Source organism: Mchenga conophoros, linkage group LG5 (assembly GCF_057382185.1).
Source record: "Mchenga conophoros isolate Kocher_MC1m ecotype Shallow Benthic linkage group LG5, M_conophoros_male_GT1.1, whole genome shotgun sequence".
NCBI lineage: Eukaryota > Metazoa > Chordata > Actinopteri > Cichliformes > Cichlidae > Mchenga > Mchenga conophoros.
In genome coordinates, this window is record NC_140530.1 from 28555898 (window position 1) to 28574319 (window position 18422).

The 18422-nt window shown below is 37.3% G+C and overlaps 1 protein-coding gene across 12 annotated transcripts in view; it reads right to left on the reverse strand.

Annotated features, from left to right (window-relative positions):
• Positions 1-18422, reverse strand: part of ptprt (protein tyrosine phosphatase receptor type T) — a 333988-nt gene that overhangs the window by 285672 nt on the left and 29894 nt on the right. For all 12 annotated transcript variants that reach the window (XM_085274701.1, XM_085274699.1, XM_085274700.1 and 9 more), the window contains exon 2: positions 1699-1824. In XM_085274701.1, coding sequence (XP_085130827.1) covers positions 1699-1824 — 126 coding nt within the window. The remainder of the gene's footprint in view (positions 1-1698; positions 1825-18422) is intronic.

An 18422-nucleotide genomic window follows, 5' to 3' on the forward strand; every position in this document is an offset into this window, starting at 1 on the left:
ATTGCACCAAACTGACATGTCAGAGGCAGAGAATTATTGGAGGGAGACATGATGATGATATATTGGGGCAATAATTGACATGACTATAAGATAATAAATGATGGTGAGAGAAATAAGACCATTGGTTACAATATGATAATTATATAGTAATTAATTACAGAGGGGAAATGGCAAGGAGCAAAACAGAGGGATGTACTTTCCTGTAATAATATTAATCGTTGTTACAGTAAGTCATTATTTTTTATTGGCTAGCAGGGACACAAAAACATATTCTGCTTTGTCAAACCTGGTTTCCATTTCAAATCCTCACTATCTGACAGCATTATTTCTCCACAGTAACATTAGAATCTACATCAAAGTGACATGGAATAAAGTGAATATAAGTAAAATTCTGTCACTGTTGTATATTTTCTCAATAAAAGACCATGATTCATAAGTTTCCAGCTCTACAACATAGTCCCAGAACAGAAAATGTGTTTCAGTCTGATTTGGATATTAACATATTAAGGATTAAGGTTTGAAAGAGAAAAATAATGCCCTTACTGGCATTTAAAATAATTTGAATAGCTTTGAATTTTAATGCTGCATTGCTAATAGATTTTTTGATAAACAGTCTTGTCAGTCAAAGAAGTAAATTTGGCAACAAGAAGAAGGTGACTCAAGTTATAGACAGAGAAATGTAAGAGAGAGTGTGTGAAAAAGAGCATGTGGGAAAGCAGGCGTGTTAGAAAGTGAGACAGTGGGCGAGATAAAGAGAGCATAAGGGCAGAACTGTGTGAGAGAACGAGATGGATAGACATGCAGTCTGATTGCCATTTGGCGTTTGATAAGTAGAAAGTGACCCAGCTGAGGTCATGTCACGATATGTCTACTGACTCTGCCAACTCAGAAGGACAGAAGGAGAGATGAAGATATAGAGAGAAAAAAATTACCACAAATTCATATGCAAATAGGAGACTAATAAAGTGTTTATCCTACAACTTTAAAAGTAATGTCTGTACAATTAAACGCTGTAGTTCTTGGTAAGCCAAGACCTCCAAATCCCTGTAAAAACAATTACTTAATCAGGTAATAAACCACTACAACATCTACAGAATTCTGGAAGTATCTACCATTGATCTTTTTGTTTGTTGTTGTTTTTTTTTTTAAACTATATACAACAATGACTTAATGTTAGAGATATGTGAAATTGATTTATTCTTAAAATGAAAAACTGTCCTTTAAAATGACTGATAGTGGGCTCCTTACAAAAATAAGTATTGCTACATTAGTGTAATTCTGAAACGTCACAGGAACACAAACTTTTTTTGTTTCTTTACCAAAATAAGACACAAATAAAAGAGAGTCATTTCCTGTTCTAATGAATGCAGAAATATGAAAATAAATTATAATCCAGAAAAAGTATATTTTTTCTGCTACATACATGATGCTTTCGGTCCTGTTATAAAAATGTAGCAAATGGTAATCATTCCTTATCTATTATAAAATCACGTAATATTGTACATGATTTTTATGTTTGATTTTATCAACCTAATGTTAACTACAACTGACCAAGACTAGAAAGGATTTGATTTAATTTAATTTGGTTGTGATACAAAAATCAAAACCATAACCATGACAATAATTATAATGGGTCTCATTATAGACACCATACAAAAACTTGAACTACAATACAGAGAGACATATGTAGAATCTTACCAGTAGGTAGGGCAGGATCCATGGTGGGCTTTTCCCAGGAGTTGACTTGTTCCCAGGTAAAACCATTGGTTCCCAGAGAAACACTGTATCCACAGCTGCTATATGACTCCTCAAATGTACAGCCACCTACAAAGAAATAGAAAAAGATGCATGCATTTATACATGACGTTAATATTGGAATTGGGAATTTATAATTTATACTGTATTTTACAAACCAATTCACTGAAGCAGTGGTTGAACCTCAGAACTGCAAATGATAGTCAAAGATGGAAATGTAATGTGTAAGAAAAAAAAAAGACCAAAATTAAACAAAAAAACTTTAATTGTTATAATTGTTACAGTTTTAGCCTTGAGTTGGTAACAGCTGATAGTTGTAGCAAGTCAATTTGCCCAAAGTTAAAAGTCTTTCAACTGTAGGAAGCAGCAAGCCTTAAGCAATTACTGTCACAAATGCAAAAAACTAAGATCCAGCACTGCATCCGTTTACTAAAAAAGGCATGAGATGAATCATTATTTTTGCATTACTTTAACAAAGAAGGCTTTAAAATGAATGCAATTTGAATCCCATATTGTGGGAACTCGTACTGAGATAGTTGAAGAGTAGAAAGAGGTTATAAAACAATCATGTAATAGCTAATGGTGACCATAAACAGAATTAACAGTAGGGTCTGATCTAATGAAATTCTTAATAATTGAAACTTCTCCCTATTTATGCGACGACAAATACGGTCTTTATAAGCTCCCTTGGTACTGTTAACAATATAATACCAATTAAGTTAACAGCGTGAATTGAAAGTGCCAGTGCAGACAGACACTGTCACAGTTTATCAGGGAAGTGAAGAGAACAGGGGGAGTGAGAAAGAAAGAAAACAGACTTTATGAGAGAGGATGCCTTTGCAAGAGAGAGTGAGAGAGTGAGTGAGGGGCACATGAAGAGAAAGCTCTGTGTGTCAACATGATTAAGTCACAGTGTCTCATCATTATTTCATGGCCCAGCTAAGACACATTTTCCACTGCATTAGCCTTCTCTTTTAGCCTCAAGCACTGCATACACACACATCTGCAACAGAGTCCCTTAATTAGACATATGCTTTGACACACAACCGTTTTAATTTGTTTTGAAGTATTTGAAATTGGAGAACGTCATTGCTTTATTCACGAAATCATTTAATGCTTACTTTTTTTGTCTGCCTCTTTGTCCCAGTCATCCACCGAGGAAATAAATGCCAGTTTAAACTTCATCAAACATGTTTTTAGATTCCAACAAGGCCAAATCAAGATGGCTTATGATGCTTTGTAGAATATTGGCAGCATTTAACTGCAAAATCCTTCTGTAGTGTTGTAGCATAGCTGTTGTGATGAGAGTTTAAACTGTACATCGCCCACTGGCTTGTGAAGTCTTATCTTGAAGCTAGCTTTGAAGTGAGCATTTTGGTCCAGACATGACAAATAAGGGGACATCTGACTAGGAAACTGCATGTTTATGTTGTAGGTAGACCTGGCCTAAAGCTTGCACTGTTTTAAATTTAAAAAATGACCTTAAACTACAAACTCATCTGCACAGTGTTTACTGAGGCTACAGATCAAGTGAGCTAGGCTGTTCTCCTTTAGATGTCTATGCATTCTTACCTTTTTATTGTAACCTAATGATTTGGTTACAAATCATCACGGAATTGCCGCAAATCATCACCTGTTATAAATTGCAAATAATTCAGGTTTAAAGGGCTTTGCATTGGCTTCATTTTTCAGACCTGGATGCTACATAACCGAATTTCCCAGAGGAACCCACCCGAGGGATTAATAAAGTTTTATCTTGTCTTATCTTACATCCATCTTTTACATACAGTCGGTGGATAATGCTGACGTGTCAAGCAAGTGCCCATTTTCTTAAAAAGACTAAGAAACAATGGCTGAGTCACACCTTGTGACTGTGGCTCTGCCTTTTCTCGTCACTACAGACTTGGTGTTGAGAATTAAGGCTAGTTCCAAGCTATGAGGCAGGTGAGACTTCCACAATCCTATTATTGAGGATATAGGATACAGAGAGCTGGAGTATTGTTTACTCATAAAACATGCACAGGTTTAAAATGCACAGCAGATTGCATATCCATATATCCATATATTGATATCTTTAATACACACCCTCTGAATAGGGTCTAAAATATATGATATGGTTTTGATTATGCTTCTTCAAGCAAGCCTTACATCAACTGGGAAATGAATTTGAAAAACATGGGGAAAAAATTCATCCATCTGCATTCCGTTTGAAAAAAATAACCTCCAGCAAAGGGTGAAAACTAGGAAAACACTATTTTTCTCACAGATATGAAAATAACTGTTATAAATTAATCAATACAGAGATAATTAGCCTTTATCGCCCCCTCGTTGTTCAGTGATCTCATTAGAAATGAAAAGAAATCAAAGTGAACTCATTAGAACAGAGGGATAAACAGGCAAAGGGGGGCTGTGGGGTATCTATCAATATTCAATATCAGAACTGCAATTTTAAGGACCACAATCAGGGCACGAGAGAGCGAGAGAGAATTGGCTCACAGCAGTAGCCAAACATTCAGTATGTGTGTGTCAATGCCCCTGATCTAGTTTTGAAATTCAGCACGACTCCTCCCCTCTCTGCACGCAAACATAATCACATGTTCTCAGTCATAAAATGCATTTCCATAATGAAAACATAACACTGCTACTCGAGTGTGATCTGAAGCATAGGCGTGTGTGTGTTCTTGTGTGAAAGTGGATGCGATGGTGAGAATGTGTTGCGGCGGGATGGTACGTGTATGGGCTCATGTATGTGTCATTGCTTTTATGCATCAGCCATTATTGTTTGCGTCTGTGCATATGGTAACGTGTGAATTAGTGTGACACCAAAACAAGCATAATCTCTTTGTGTATGAAGTTTAGCATTAATGTATAGGATATATAAGGATATATAATCAATTAATAATACTGCAGCCTATGCATACATGCACAGATAAAGATACACATGCACAGAGAACAATCACCCCATGTGATGCCTGTTATATGATTATTAATCAAAATTCCCTTAAAATGGGTTTGTGATTCCCTTATTGTTTAAATTTGGCAGCACTGGTTTGCTCTGCTCTTTGGCACTCTGTAGTTTTCTGTTAGTCAGCAAACGTGTTTCCCTAAAATTGTCAACTTCTATGTCATAGCATAATGGAAAACAACTTAGTTTCCATCATCTCGATTAAATAAACCACTTTTCTGAATTACAATAAAATGCAGGAAACAGGAAAAGCATTCATGTTTCACTTACACTCTCGTGAATAGTGTAGCCTATACATGAAAGGTGGCTCATATTGAAAACTGAGCTACATGTACCCAACAATCTGCAGCTCTCTAAATGTATCTGTAAAAGCACAAGACTCCTCCTGTGGGTTTCCAGTAAATGCTGGTGTATTGATGCATGCTGCTTTTAAAAGCGGCTGATATAAAGTCATTGTTCTATCAAAGAGGTTTTTCAGTATTATAGCGCTATTACAGTATCATTTATTGTACCCAGACTCTACTCAATATCTTATCTCATGCATTTTTGTTAGTGAGTGATAATAGTTCCCTTTCTCTATGCTGTGCTGTTTACTTCACTGACATTTTGTTCCTAAAAATAAAAATTAAAAAATTAAAAAATGCATTTGGAAAAACAACGAAGTCTTCCAGGTAGCTAGGGTTGTGCCGATGGATGATGATGTCAGGGACTGACGATAGCCAACTTTTAATGTAATTTCCCCATTGATAGATTAAATTAATGTCATTATTATGAAATGGGCATGCAATGGCTGTGTATGGAGCAGTTACAGTGACCCATCATCATCAAATCTGAGAAAACTGCTGGATGGATGTTTTAAGCTAGAGCACAATGTGACAGTAAATTTGCAGAAAAAGTTCAGCTTTGTTCAGCTTTGAACATAATGTAAACAGCGAGGAGAGTGATGTGAAAAATTTTGCACAGATAAAGACAAACAAACGGGACAATAACTAAACAAAGAACCAGCAAACATTACAACTTTTAAAAATGTTGTCTACTGTCCCTCAAAGGTGAGCACTGTAACGTAAAGTTCATAACTGCAACTTTGCATATCGCTACCTCTTGTGACAGAATTTACCGATGCCAATGACTCTGAGAAAACTATTTTATTGCAAAGTTTTCTGATTTTAAATGCTGATGTGACTGATTGGTCTTTAAGCAGATGGTTTGGTGTCTTCAGTGCCAGAGCATCATTTGTCTTTCAGTCTGCTGTGGTTTAACCACAAAGAATGATCTCAGTCTTACTTTAGCCACTTAATTCCTCCCTTGTAAGTGTTCTCTCATTTTTGGATGGTGTCACATTTATTTGCATGCTATACCTTGCTGGCAGCCAGCGAAAAATATTTAACCAAGATTAAAAAAAAAATAAATTAGATCAACTCCAGCTCCTTGCAGTCAAACCTATGATTTTCTGGCAACAGAATTTGGAAACTGTTTTGCAAACTTGTTTTTCAGTTGAGTAATTCCAGTTTTGTATTTAACAACTCCAATATCCCAATGAAAGCTTTAATTTTTTATTTTATTTTATTTTATTTTTTTACAACTCATCAGCGGCAGTTATTGTCAACAAATTAATAGGCAACAGAGAAATTACAAGGACTTATTGTTGTCACTGCAGTTGAGATGTAATTTGTTTGGCTGTCAACAAAACAGTCTCACCAAAGCTTAATAATCAAAATGATAATTACTTTATTACAGTGCTAAAGGTTTGCACAAATGAGGTTTAAAGAGACAAGTGTGAACACATTTCAAAAGGTAAAAGCAAATTGTGGAAACTCATAAATTTAGAACCTATTGAGAGATGGAATCCAGGTAACAGAACTACAGCATTACTTCCTCCCCAAAGGTTTCAGTCTATTTCTAATGGGATTGTATTTTTAGGCCACAATTTATCAGAGTGAATATGGCCTGATTCATTTAAAATGTATTATCAACACAAGTGCACGATAGCATGTAATTACCCAAATGTAATATGTGTCGTCTAAGTATGCTGTAAAATGATACAATGTCACTTAACAATATTAATGAATATTTATGTTTTATAAGGAAGTAGGTTATTGAGGAAACATGCATGCAGAAGTGATTTCTCTGCTTGAGCTCATTTAGCCTTTTGGTTAGATTACATAGATCAAATCAACTCTATATCAACATAATAGATGCACACACACACACACACACACACAAACACACACAGTCATTACCCAAGCAACCTAGCTTTCATCCACAAACGCTCGTAAACATGAGGATATAGCAAAGCAAATCCCCATAAGAGCAAGTTGGTGCCCTGAAAATATCCACTTACGGACACAGGAACATATCTTCTAATGATAACACTTATTTAGACAGAATTCCCTGTCTTTCTTATGTTGAAATTTTCATTCCCCAGAGGCACCAATAGCAGCCATTAAAGCCTTTCATGTCAGCAAAAGCTAACGCAGTTGGACAGGACCCATGAAGCCACAAACCAAAGGAGGGCACCCAGAGGCGTCAGACTCTAAAGAGTCTGTTTACTGCTCACTTAGATAACATCAACTGATCCTGAGCATCACTGTATGTTCAAGTATGTGTGCTGGAGCAAACCCAGGTCATGTTACTCTGTGTTCATATGTGAGTTGTTGTGTGCTGAGCAAAACATTTAGTAAACCAAAAGTGGATAGTAATGAACTACTATGTGAAGCTGAACTTGATTATTTCCATTTCTCAGTACTTCTACACCATATCACTGGGAGATGTTGTATGCAAATTAAAATCTCAACAGTAACCTGAGGTGGCTACAGAAACTGAATGTAGTTTTGATCTAGCTAAAAACTGTAAATGAATCATAAACATAACCGAGGAACAAGAAATCAAAGGACGTACTGTATAAACTGTACACACATATATTTAATATGGTTTTTATTTTTCCTATATTTCCAGTTTGGTGTACTTTGTGTGTTTAGAGCTCAGTTCACATTTCCAGGCATACAAGTATCCAACAGGAAATTCTGAAAAACACAGGTATGGCTTAATATATGAGTGTGTATGCCTCTGCATGTGTAGGCTTTCACTGAATAAAAGTGAGTGTACTTTACTCACGCACGCCCATCCCTTAGTTAGCTTGAATTAAATCCACTGTCAGCTAACATGCCAGGAGCTTTAAATATTCCCATTAAGTCATTTAAAACATATGCTATTATATGCTATTTGCTCCCATGGTCTCCTTTCACACACACACAAAGACACACACACACCCCAAGGCAAACAAACTCACTGGATATCTAAATGCCATTACTACCACCCGAATACGCTTGGATAATAAGAGAAAGGAGGCAGAGATTTGTTAGAGTAACACACAACTGGAACAGATGGATATGAAGTCTGTGTGTGTTCCAATTTATAAGTGTGAGTGTGAGACAAAGTGTTTGGTGGTGGCAGAGGTGAAATAATTCTGTTCATGCAACCAAAACTTGATTTAAAGAAAAAAGCCAAAGTTGCAAAGTGAAACGTTTTGGGATTTTGCCCGAGTCACATCAACGGTTTTGTCTGGAGACGAGGGAATGGTAAGGGAGAAAGGATGTTTACTATAAACACGGGTGCTACTTTTACAAGTACTTTATTAAAAAGGAGTCAAGTAATTTAAAACACGGAGGATACTGGTATGTTTATATACAGTAGCTCTGTGAATTGAAAAGCTTGGAGTTCGAAAGTCAGCCCAGTGAAAGAAGCAGTGAACCTAGTGAACCTATGCTAAATCCAATTTATTTGTAAAGAAGAAAAAAATTGAAACTTGTACCAAAATACTGGTAGACCAAAGGTCACAAGTTGTAGTTGATTCTGAAAGGTCTTTAGGAGGGATCTCCAGTGTTTGTATGAGAGCAGAATGTAAGTGAAAAGGAAACGAGCATAGAGCCCTAAAACAGATGGAGTGCAGGTGTTAAAGATATGATCTGGTAACATGCAAATGATAACAGGTACTGGTGTATGCAAAGAATTTCATGTAATTGTTTTGGTATTTTCATGTTTTGCATTCTTGAGTTCAGTGAAAGACCAAAAAAAATAAGAGGTAAACAGTGAAATTTTTGTTAGTGTCTGCATTACGTAGAACTAATGCCAACATAGGAGCTACGGAGATGCGCTTGGATGCAGTCCTCCAAAAAGTCGACAGCGTGTAACCTGACGGCAATGTCAGTGTCTGTAGCTACAATACTGACTGGTTGGAAATTGGCTTAAACTGGAAAGAGACAGACAGCTGAGCTAACAACATGAGCACAAGCAGTGCTGTGGTGAATTTTCCACCTTCTGTCTCCTCTGGAGCAGCGGCTAAGCTGAAGGACTGACAACAACAGAAATACAAACAAGTGTAACCAACAGACTGGTTGTTCTACATATTCCTGACACTGGCGCCAGATAATAATAGCATTTAAACATGGATCTGGAAACCTCTGCATAGCACAGATGCAGTACCTTGCCAGGTGCTTGAGCCAATTATTGAATACTCAAACCACTCTGAGGGAGCAGGAGACTCAGTGAATGACAGCAAATGATCGAGATCATGAGCAACGCATAAAAGAGTCAGGAAATGAATGAGGTACTTACAAACAGGCAAGTTAATAATTGAGGGGAAAGTAAATACGTGTATGAGCATGTTAACTGAGTAACCATAAATAATTAAATGAGGGAGTAAACATATGAGTGTGTGAAGCTGTTTTCACAAATTAATTCTGGATGATATTGGGAGAATCAGTCTGAGACAATCAAACATCACACTAAGCACCGCTAACTGTCCAATCAAACTTTTCAGACATATGCGTTCTCACATGCACATCAGTTGCATAATGGCTGCTGGGCAAGTGAGCCAATGAGCAAGCAGGCAACAGAGTAACTAAGTATCATATTACACAAATGTGAGAGGGAGGAATTGAATTGGTGAAAGGGTGAGGACATGAGTGAGGAAGCAAATGTTTGAGTGAGTAAAACAATGGTGAATGATGAAGTAGGCAACGAGGGATGAATGATAAATTTAGTAACTGAGAGAAGTTAACGAGTAGATCAGCGGTCCCCAACCTTTTTTGCGCCACGGACCGGTTTATGCCCGACAATATTTTCACGGACCGGCCTTTAAGGTGTCACGGATAAATACAACAAAATAAAACTAGTACCGGTACCGAAAAAAAGACGATTTATTCATAACACACGTGAAAAGACCCAGGAAAACCAAGTTAACGATAAAAACGATAACAAAATAATGCTGAAAACCGATAAAAAACCCTGAAAACCATACATTTCACACCTGAGCCTCAACTCTCGCGGCCTGGTACCAAACGACTCACGGACCGGTACCAGTCCGAGGCCGGGGGGTTGGGGACCACTGGAGTAGATGACTTAGCAAACTAGTGAAAAGCAGATAAGTGAGAGGATTATCAACGGTTGTTGCTTTCAATCATACTTTCTTTGCAGTGTCTATGTGCATGTGTGTGCGTGTGTGTTAAAGTCTTAAGAGAAAGGAAGTGTTTTCCTGACGGGCCTATAGTGACTTTAATTGTCTGCAACATGAATCAATAAGAGACCTGCCTCATAACCTTAAGTTCTGCATGAAAGAACACAGAAAGCAACATCGCCACCAATCTGTTTCACTGGCTATCACACACAACCACAGACACACACTTCAAGCTTTATGACCACACACGACACATGACACATGAAAAAAGGCCCTCACATAAAAGCCAGCGTCTGCATGTATTGTGTGTCAGTATTGAATTTGACCGGACAGAAGGGAAACTCCAAAGTCAAAGTGGAAGCATCAGAGCATATAGGAGATTTTATTCACTACATTTATATACCCACAACCATATCCGCATTGTCCACCCATACCCATTCACTTCACGACAGTTTGAAACAAGCAATCTAAATCTGATAACAAGAAGTTACCAAAATAAGTAGTTATTTGTCTCACACATAGACATAAATTGTCTGATTTATGTTCTTTATGAAGCTGCAGTAATTTTCTTCCACTTCCCAAAACACACTTTAACCTCACCCAAGTCAAGTAAGCACAACACACACAGAGACATGTTTACAGCACAAACAAAATGGATATACACACTTGGAAATTGAGTTAACCCTGTTTGGCCCTTGACTGGCAACCAAAGTAGCCAGGTCTGTTCTCAGTTTAACATGGTTTGACCCAACAGATTAACAAGGCCTGTTTATTAGAAAGGAGGCCATCTGAGTCACCCAGGAGCTGAATTCTCTTAATCCCATTTGAGACAGAGCCATGGTGGTTTGTAGAAACTAGGTAACCTTATTTTGGCATGGAATGAAAACCAAGGTATCTCTGTTTTGGGTTTAAAAATGGTCTAGGCTATTTAAGATCAAGCTAAAATAGGTGCTGTGAATACTCAAATGTGTGGAATAGGGTTTGACTATTTTTGTCAAAGCCTCTGCGATTTCACAGACATGCTCAATGGTTCTTTTGATGCACCCGCTTGATGCAATAATCAGTTATGTATTGATACTTTTAAAGGACTCCTAGCCATCAAATTTAAAAGTACTAGCATAAGCATGATTTTTTTTTTTTCAATATGCAGGGTTAGTATTATGAAAGAACCTATTTTAACCCCTTTTTCCTAAAGGTAACCAAGTACAGGACACTCACCCAAAGCTCTCTCTGCATCCACTTTCTTACATGAATGTTGTCAGATACAGGGATTCTGGGCAGTAGTACCAACCACAAGCCTCAACACACCTCTGACATCTGACCAACATTTATTCTGAAGGGAAACGCTGGTTCCCCTTAAAGTTAGAGTATGAAATGTAAATTTCTTTTTAAAAAATGTCAACAATCCTTCCATTTTTTTTAAATTGACACTCACTTGTGTACCACAAAATCAGCTTCACAGGAATTGTTTACAGAACAAGCTAATTCATTTGTTAAAAGAAATGTAGTTTTCTGTTTAGTTAGTTGCACATGTCAGACGTTGTGAACCAACAAATATTTACTATTTTAATAAGAAAAAAGAATCTTAAATTGATTAAATTGTATTTTAATCCTAGAATTTACATATATATGTGTGAATTTCTTTTGTAAAGCATTTTATGTTACAGCAGTCCCAGTCTATATGTCAGGGACTTTTACTGTGAAAGGAAGGGACAGGAAGAAACCCTTTTGGTACATGCCTAGAACAAGTTGGATATCTGGTATTAGTCAGGGAGTGACAGGTCTAATGTTCTCTTTAGACTACTGATTTGAAAAGGACTTCAGTGGGACTTTAATGTATTTGTTGCTGCTAGGATACAAAATTGTGTGGAATTACATAAAGTACTGTAATACCTACAGTATTTTTAGATCAAAGAAAAGAGCTTAAAAAAAGCAATGTTTATCCATATAAATGAGAAACATACCTGATCTTGACTCATAACCCTCTCAGTAACCTTGGTGTAAAGAGGATCTGACTGTGCCAGATATTAGCAACCTTGTGAGTCACAGTCATAAATGTAATGATGAGCTTTCCACCACTTTCCAATTGGTTGAATCACCATAACCAAAGCAGTGCATCATTATTGTTAAACATCCAGTTGGTTTTGTGTCAGCAGACATATGTGGGTTACTCAGCCACTTATGTCATGCATGTGACATTGACATAACAGATTGTCAGAAATTTCTAAACTTTTAAAATTGTTAGACAATCTGAGTCACAGTTGAGTCATTTGGAGAAAAGACACACATACAGGAGACAATGGTACCCAGTGATAGTCACACTCACTCTCAGTGGAACCCAAAGCCTCTCTCTGTCACACACACCTCCACAGGGGTACTGTAGAGTTTGTGAAATTCCTGATGTGGTCCTGTTGCTATTAGCATGCTAATCCTGCTCTGGATTACAGTGCTGTCAGAGCGCTGCATTAATAAACCACTTCCACCTCCACCCTGTTCACTCTTAAACTCACTTTCATGGTTGCACAGGCACAAACGCGTATTCCTCTGCTTTTTGACACTCACTGTAAGCAAAAAAGTGCACACATGTGCACGATGTCTTTGTCGCAAACATGCACTCGCAGCACAGAGGAATTTTAATCCTAATACTCTCATTTACACTCTGTCATGTTTTTGGAGGAATTTAGAGCCACAGAGAGGAAGAGATTCTGAGTCATCACAATAAGCAGCACTTTGACAGGAGATATGAGAGTGCTGTAGGCAGTTTGTGAATACCCTGAAATCCTTATGGGGCATCAGAGTAGTAACTTTCAGATGTTTCTTTTTATTAAATAACAAGGTTTCAGAGTGAGGTTCACAAGTCATTTGACCAAGGGTCAGCGGTCATACTGCTTGTCATCAGTGCACCTCCATCTGCGATTAGTTGTGTGCCTTTAGTAATGTCAATAGTTCAACAGCGTGGGGGCAAAATCTGTCATGCAGAATGGGTACTAATGCAGTTTTGATCATTTAAAAGTCTGCACTTGCCTTTACCCAAACTTTAAAGTTAACGAGACTGTACGGCTCCAACTGGCCCTTTCAAGGGCACACACAAACACAGGGCCATGAGGATAAGCCCTCATACACACACACTCATCTCTAACACATACAGAGAAAGAAGCAGGCCAACAGAAAGACTGATATCTGTGCACACACAAACACACACTCCTGAATCCAGCTCTGGAGACTCTCTCACACACTCTCTGTGGTGCTCATTAGGAGAGGTAGCAGGTCCAGCCCTCCTCCTGGCAAAACTACAGGGTGGACCAACTCCCTCCCTGTCCTCCTCTCTTCTTCCTCTCCTCTTCTCCTGTCAACTTCAGCGTTCCTCTGCTACTCTTTCACTACTCTGTCACTTTCCTTTTCTCTCTCTGCATGTATTTTTTTTACTCTTCTTTTTACTCTCCTGTCATTTTTTTTACTTTTATATTATATTTTGCCCACATTTTCTTTGATTTTTCTTCTTACTACTACACTCGCTTACTGTTTCATCATTCTCGTGGTTTCTCGACTGCCCCACTTACCCCTGTCCTACACCTCTCTTTTTTTAATGCCAACTCACCTCATTCCTTTCTTCCCTCGAGCAAGTTGTTTCTCTTATCTCGTAGTCTTATTATTCTTTTATCCTGGACCTTAGTTTCACTGCCAACATTAGGCCTATCACTAAATCAGCTTTTTTGGCATCTCATAGATATAGTTTAACTGAGAGAATACATGCCCCAGCAAAATCTACAGAAGCTCATTCATGCTGTATTTCTCGAGTTGACTACTGCAATGCTCTTTTTATTTGCTTCCATAAAAAGATCTTGATGCTGCAAGAATTTTAACAAAATCCAGGAAGACAAAGCCTATCAGCTGCCTACAGTGGCTTCTAATAAAATACAGGATTCAATTTAAAATATTATTTACTCATTATAATTCGCTAAATGGCTTGTACCCAAAATATATATAGGATTCTTGATGAATTAAGGTATAATCTGAAATCTGATCAGTTAGTACTGTAGTAGAGAAATGTGAATCTAAAAAGAGTAAAAGGCATTTAGCTGCTATGCTGACAATCGTTGGACTAACCGCTAACTAACCATTGAGGACAGATCGTCTCCAACCTTAGCTGTTTTTAAAAAAGCTCATTTAACGGAGTAGCTGTACAATCATTTTTATTACTGTTGTTTTCATTTTTTTTATTGTTGTTGTTACTGTTATTAATACTATTTCTGTCTTTTTTTCCTTGTTTACTCTTTTATTTTTGGTTTTAATTTTATCTTTAAAGCATTTACAATGACTATAGTGTTTGAAAGGTGCTATTACTAAACTTTAGTTTAGCAGTCAATTTCACAGCGGCTCCTGGTTACCTCACAACCACTTACTAACTGGTTTAGAAATAGACATTTTTCTCTAGCGACCACTAGTTGACAGGTGATCACCTATTTGTTTCTGGAAATTTAGATCTCACCAAAGCAATGTCTTACTATGTTCATTCAATATTTTTGACACTTCTCAATGTGTTTTGTTACATCTTGATTAATTAGTGAACTGTGAGCCTAAGCAGTCCGTAAATATTCATAATTCAGTGGATTTCCTGCTTATATTAGTAAAGCGTTAGAGGGAGACTTGCCATATTTTGCTATGAACTTTTGTCGATGTTGGACACCAAAGCTATGAATGCGTCAGTTCAAGTAATATTAGCAGACTGAGATTTGGAAATATATGTCTTCCTAAACAGGAAGCAGACATTTTATACCCAACATGAAAGGATCTGACAAACTGTGACACATGTCTCTGACACAGTGAAAGACGTGTAAACAAAATAAATATGAAAAAAGCAATACTTGTATAACTAACTTGCTCTGATCACTCATTTTCAATGCAAATGCAGCCAGTCACACGGTGCTCATGCTGCCACATATTTGAACTCGTGTTTGTGCCGAAGAACGAGTTTAACTGCAAGCGTATTCTCATTGAAGTTTGTCAGCTACAATTTTCTTTGGGAAACATGTAACATTTATGAGCCACAATCAAGTCACTTTTTCAGAATATCTAATGTAGAGTCGCCGATACAGAAACGGAAAAATGTCTTGATGACAACTAAATTGTGGGTGCAATTACAGTATTCAGAAACACATTGTAAAGAGCCATAGAGGATGAGTCTGCACCACTTCTTAGCAAATGATTAGAACATTTTGTTGTTTGTCAAATCAAACAGTAGAAAAGGGAAGTGATGGTGACATTGTTTTTCCAGCTTTTCTTTCTTTTTTGAAATATAGATTGTGACTGTCTGAAAACAAGCTTTGGTTCGATGCTTTAAACTGTAAAATATCTGTGAAGGTTCTCAGTCATCCAGGTCATTGTAGTCAAAGGAAGAAGCTTCTCGGATGAGAGGTGAAACGTCTTCAAGCAACTTAAAGAAGTACAGACGCTTTTCGTTGCAAGCTCCTTTGACTTTAAACTGTAAACAGAACTTTCTTATTGTTGCTGTGTGTTACGTTTCTGCCTTTTTTTTTTTCATTTTATTTTGAAGCATCTCTTTCTATTTTGAATTCAGTTCAATTCATTTTTTTTAACTGGCACCAATTAACAATAACAATAACCTTAAGGCGCTTCATATTGTAGAGTAGAGAATCCACAACATCAAAGTGGTAATTATTTATCGAACATATAAGGCAGAAAAGCTGTGACAGAAGGAAAGGTGGAGACGAAAGAGCTGAGCTAATCAGTCAGTTTATCAACATCCCATCCAAGAATTTGAAAATAACGTCAACATTCATATTATCACTGAGACAAGGACATCTGCTCCGTCGTGGTCTCCCTCCAATTTCTTGATGTGTTTACCAAATGATTTCAGTCTTTTTTAGACCCTGCCATTCCTCTCTGGCCCACTACTCACGATGAGCTTGCTTTCTAGCACCTGGCACATAATCCCTCCAACTTTCAGTCGTATAACACTGAGTCAGTCAGATTCATCTTACTGTGTATGACTCTATGTTCAAACTGGAAGTCACTTGTGAATACTGCTAAACCCATTTCAGGGTTTTCAAAGAAAGCACGTGACCCTCAGGTCTTAAGATTCACAATAATTTAAGAACTACATTTATTATGGAAATATTGCTTATGCATGATTAAAAATATATAGTGTGACTGACCTTGACATTTCAAACTAAAATTAAGTTTGTGATTCATGATCATATCTATTTTTAAGCCAGTTGTTTTAACTGCTTGCAGACACTGGAGCTCGGCAAAGGATGTCTGATCACCATTAAGATTAGTATACACAAAAATACATTCTAGTTAACACTTTTGTGCTTGACCTTTGATGCATCGCTGCCAGTTGGTGAAATTTAACAGAAGACAGAACAGTATGGTACAAATATCCACTGTATTTTAATTGTTATGAGCCTATAATTAAAATTACATGAATGTCAATGCCAACTCAAACGCATCCCTTTGAAAAAGTATTAAAGGTTTCCATTAACGCAACTGCCCTGTACTTATTATTAAAATAACTGCTCTAATGCTTACACATAGACACAAAAGATACAATTTTAATGTCTCGTGAGTTCGAGGTTTTCACTTCACAGTAACACTCACCACACACACACACCACATGGCTGGCAAATACAAAGCACATCTACTCCACATGATTTACCCTTGAGCAAAAGCCAGTTTAATCCCTGTAAATATTCATAACGGGGAATGTGTAGGTTGAAGTGGCCCTTCACTCACACCTCTGGCAGGCTTAATACTTAATTTAAATTAGCTGGAATGCTGAAAGCTCCTCTTAGCAATGCTTTAAGCCATCACTGAGCATTTAGTCCACTTCAAATTGTGAAACTCACATAATGGCAGATAGAGGCTGTGTAGGTCCTCTTTATCTCAGTCAGTAGCTTTTGTCCTGTCTTGGACAAAATCTAGAGTAACCGATGGTAGATTCAGACCAATTTCCACAACAACGTTACCTACGGTTTCCGATTTTTTCTTTCTATTAAATTCTGCATACATTTGTTTTTGGTGCCCACTGACCCCTTCTGATTTCCATGAAGCATGTCCACAGATCTGTTTTATGCAAAACAGGACAGTTAAGTTTGAAAAGTGTTGGGGAAAATCAGACACTTTATTTCATATTAGCTTCTCTTCAGTGGCTCACTATTAAATCCAGAATTCATTTTAAAGTTACACTAAGTCATTTTTGAGGTAATTTAACAGAAAAGAAACGATAGAATCATAAACATATATTGATTAGTGTCTTCCAACAAATTAATGCATTTCAAATTCAGAATGAATCCATTAAAAGAAATTGGAGTGGGCGCCGGTTTGTGAAAGTCATCACACCATCCTGAATACACTGGCCGAGACTGACTATGCCGTTCCACCTAATTGCATTTTATGTGTGACTAGAGACCAGCCACATACGTAGTAAGTTACTTAAAATGTAAAGATCATACATAACTCTTAAAAATGACTTCTGGAGATAAGCCTTATGGCCGGACAAGATGAGAACTTTTATATCTGGAGAAAAGTTCTTGTCATGGCTGACCATAAAACTTTTCTCCAAAATACATTTGGCTTATCCATGTGGGCAGCTGCAAATTCCAGTTGAGCTTGAAAGTGTTGATTTTGGAGCAGGAGCTGCTTTCTTGATCAGCATCCTCTCAGGCAATGAGGATGTAAAACTCATTTCATTGCGGACAGTAATGCTGGTATTCCAGCAGTTTCCAGTTCACAGCATGCTGGAGCCTTGTTGGTTCTTGGGTTTTTTTTCTGAACATCCTACATTTTATTTTATCTGACGGTGAAAGTTTGGGTCTTCTTTGGTACCCTGGCAAAGTGGGGACACATTTAATAACTTGTACTTAGAGTTGTTTTAACTGATGATCCTGGAATCTGCAGTTGGTTAAAAATGATCTGTTAAACTTTTATAATGGAGTTCCAAATGCCCTGTCATCAAGCCTGTTCAAAATTTGTGGACTATGCTTAAAAGCTGAGTTTATGCCAAGTCTACCAATTCTGCCAAGAAGAGCAATATCCAGCCAGAACTATGCCAGAAGCATGTTGATGACTACTAAAAGCATCTGGTCGAGGTCAAACTTGCTAAGGGACATTTACCAAATATTAGTGGGGGTGTATGTACCCTTTTGACCCTGTATGCACACTTTTGAGTGTATGATGATGTGTTTGTAAAAAAATCTCACCATAACTGTATACTATTGTAGTAAG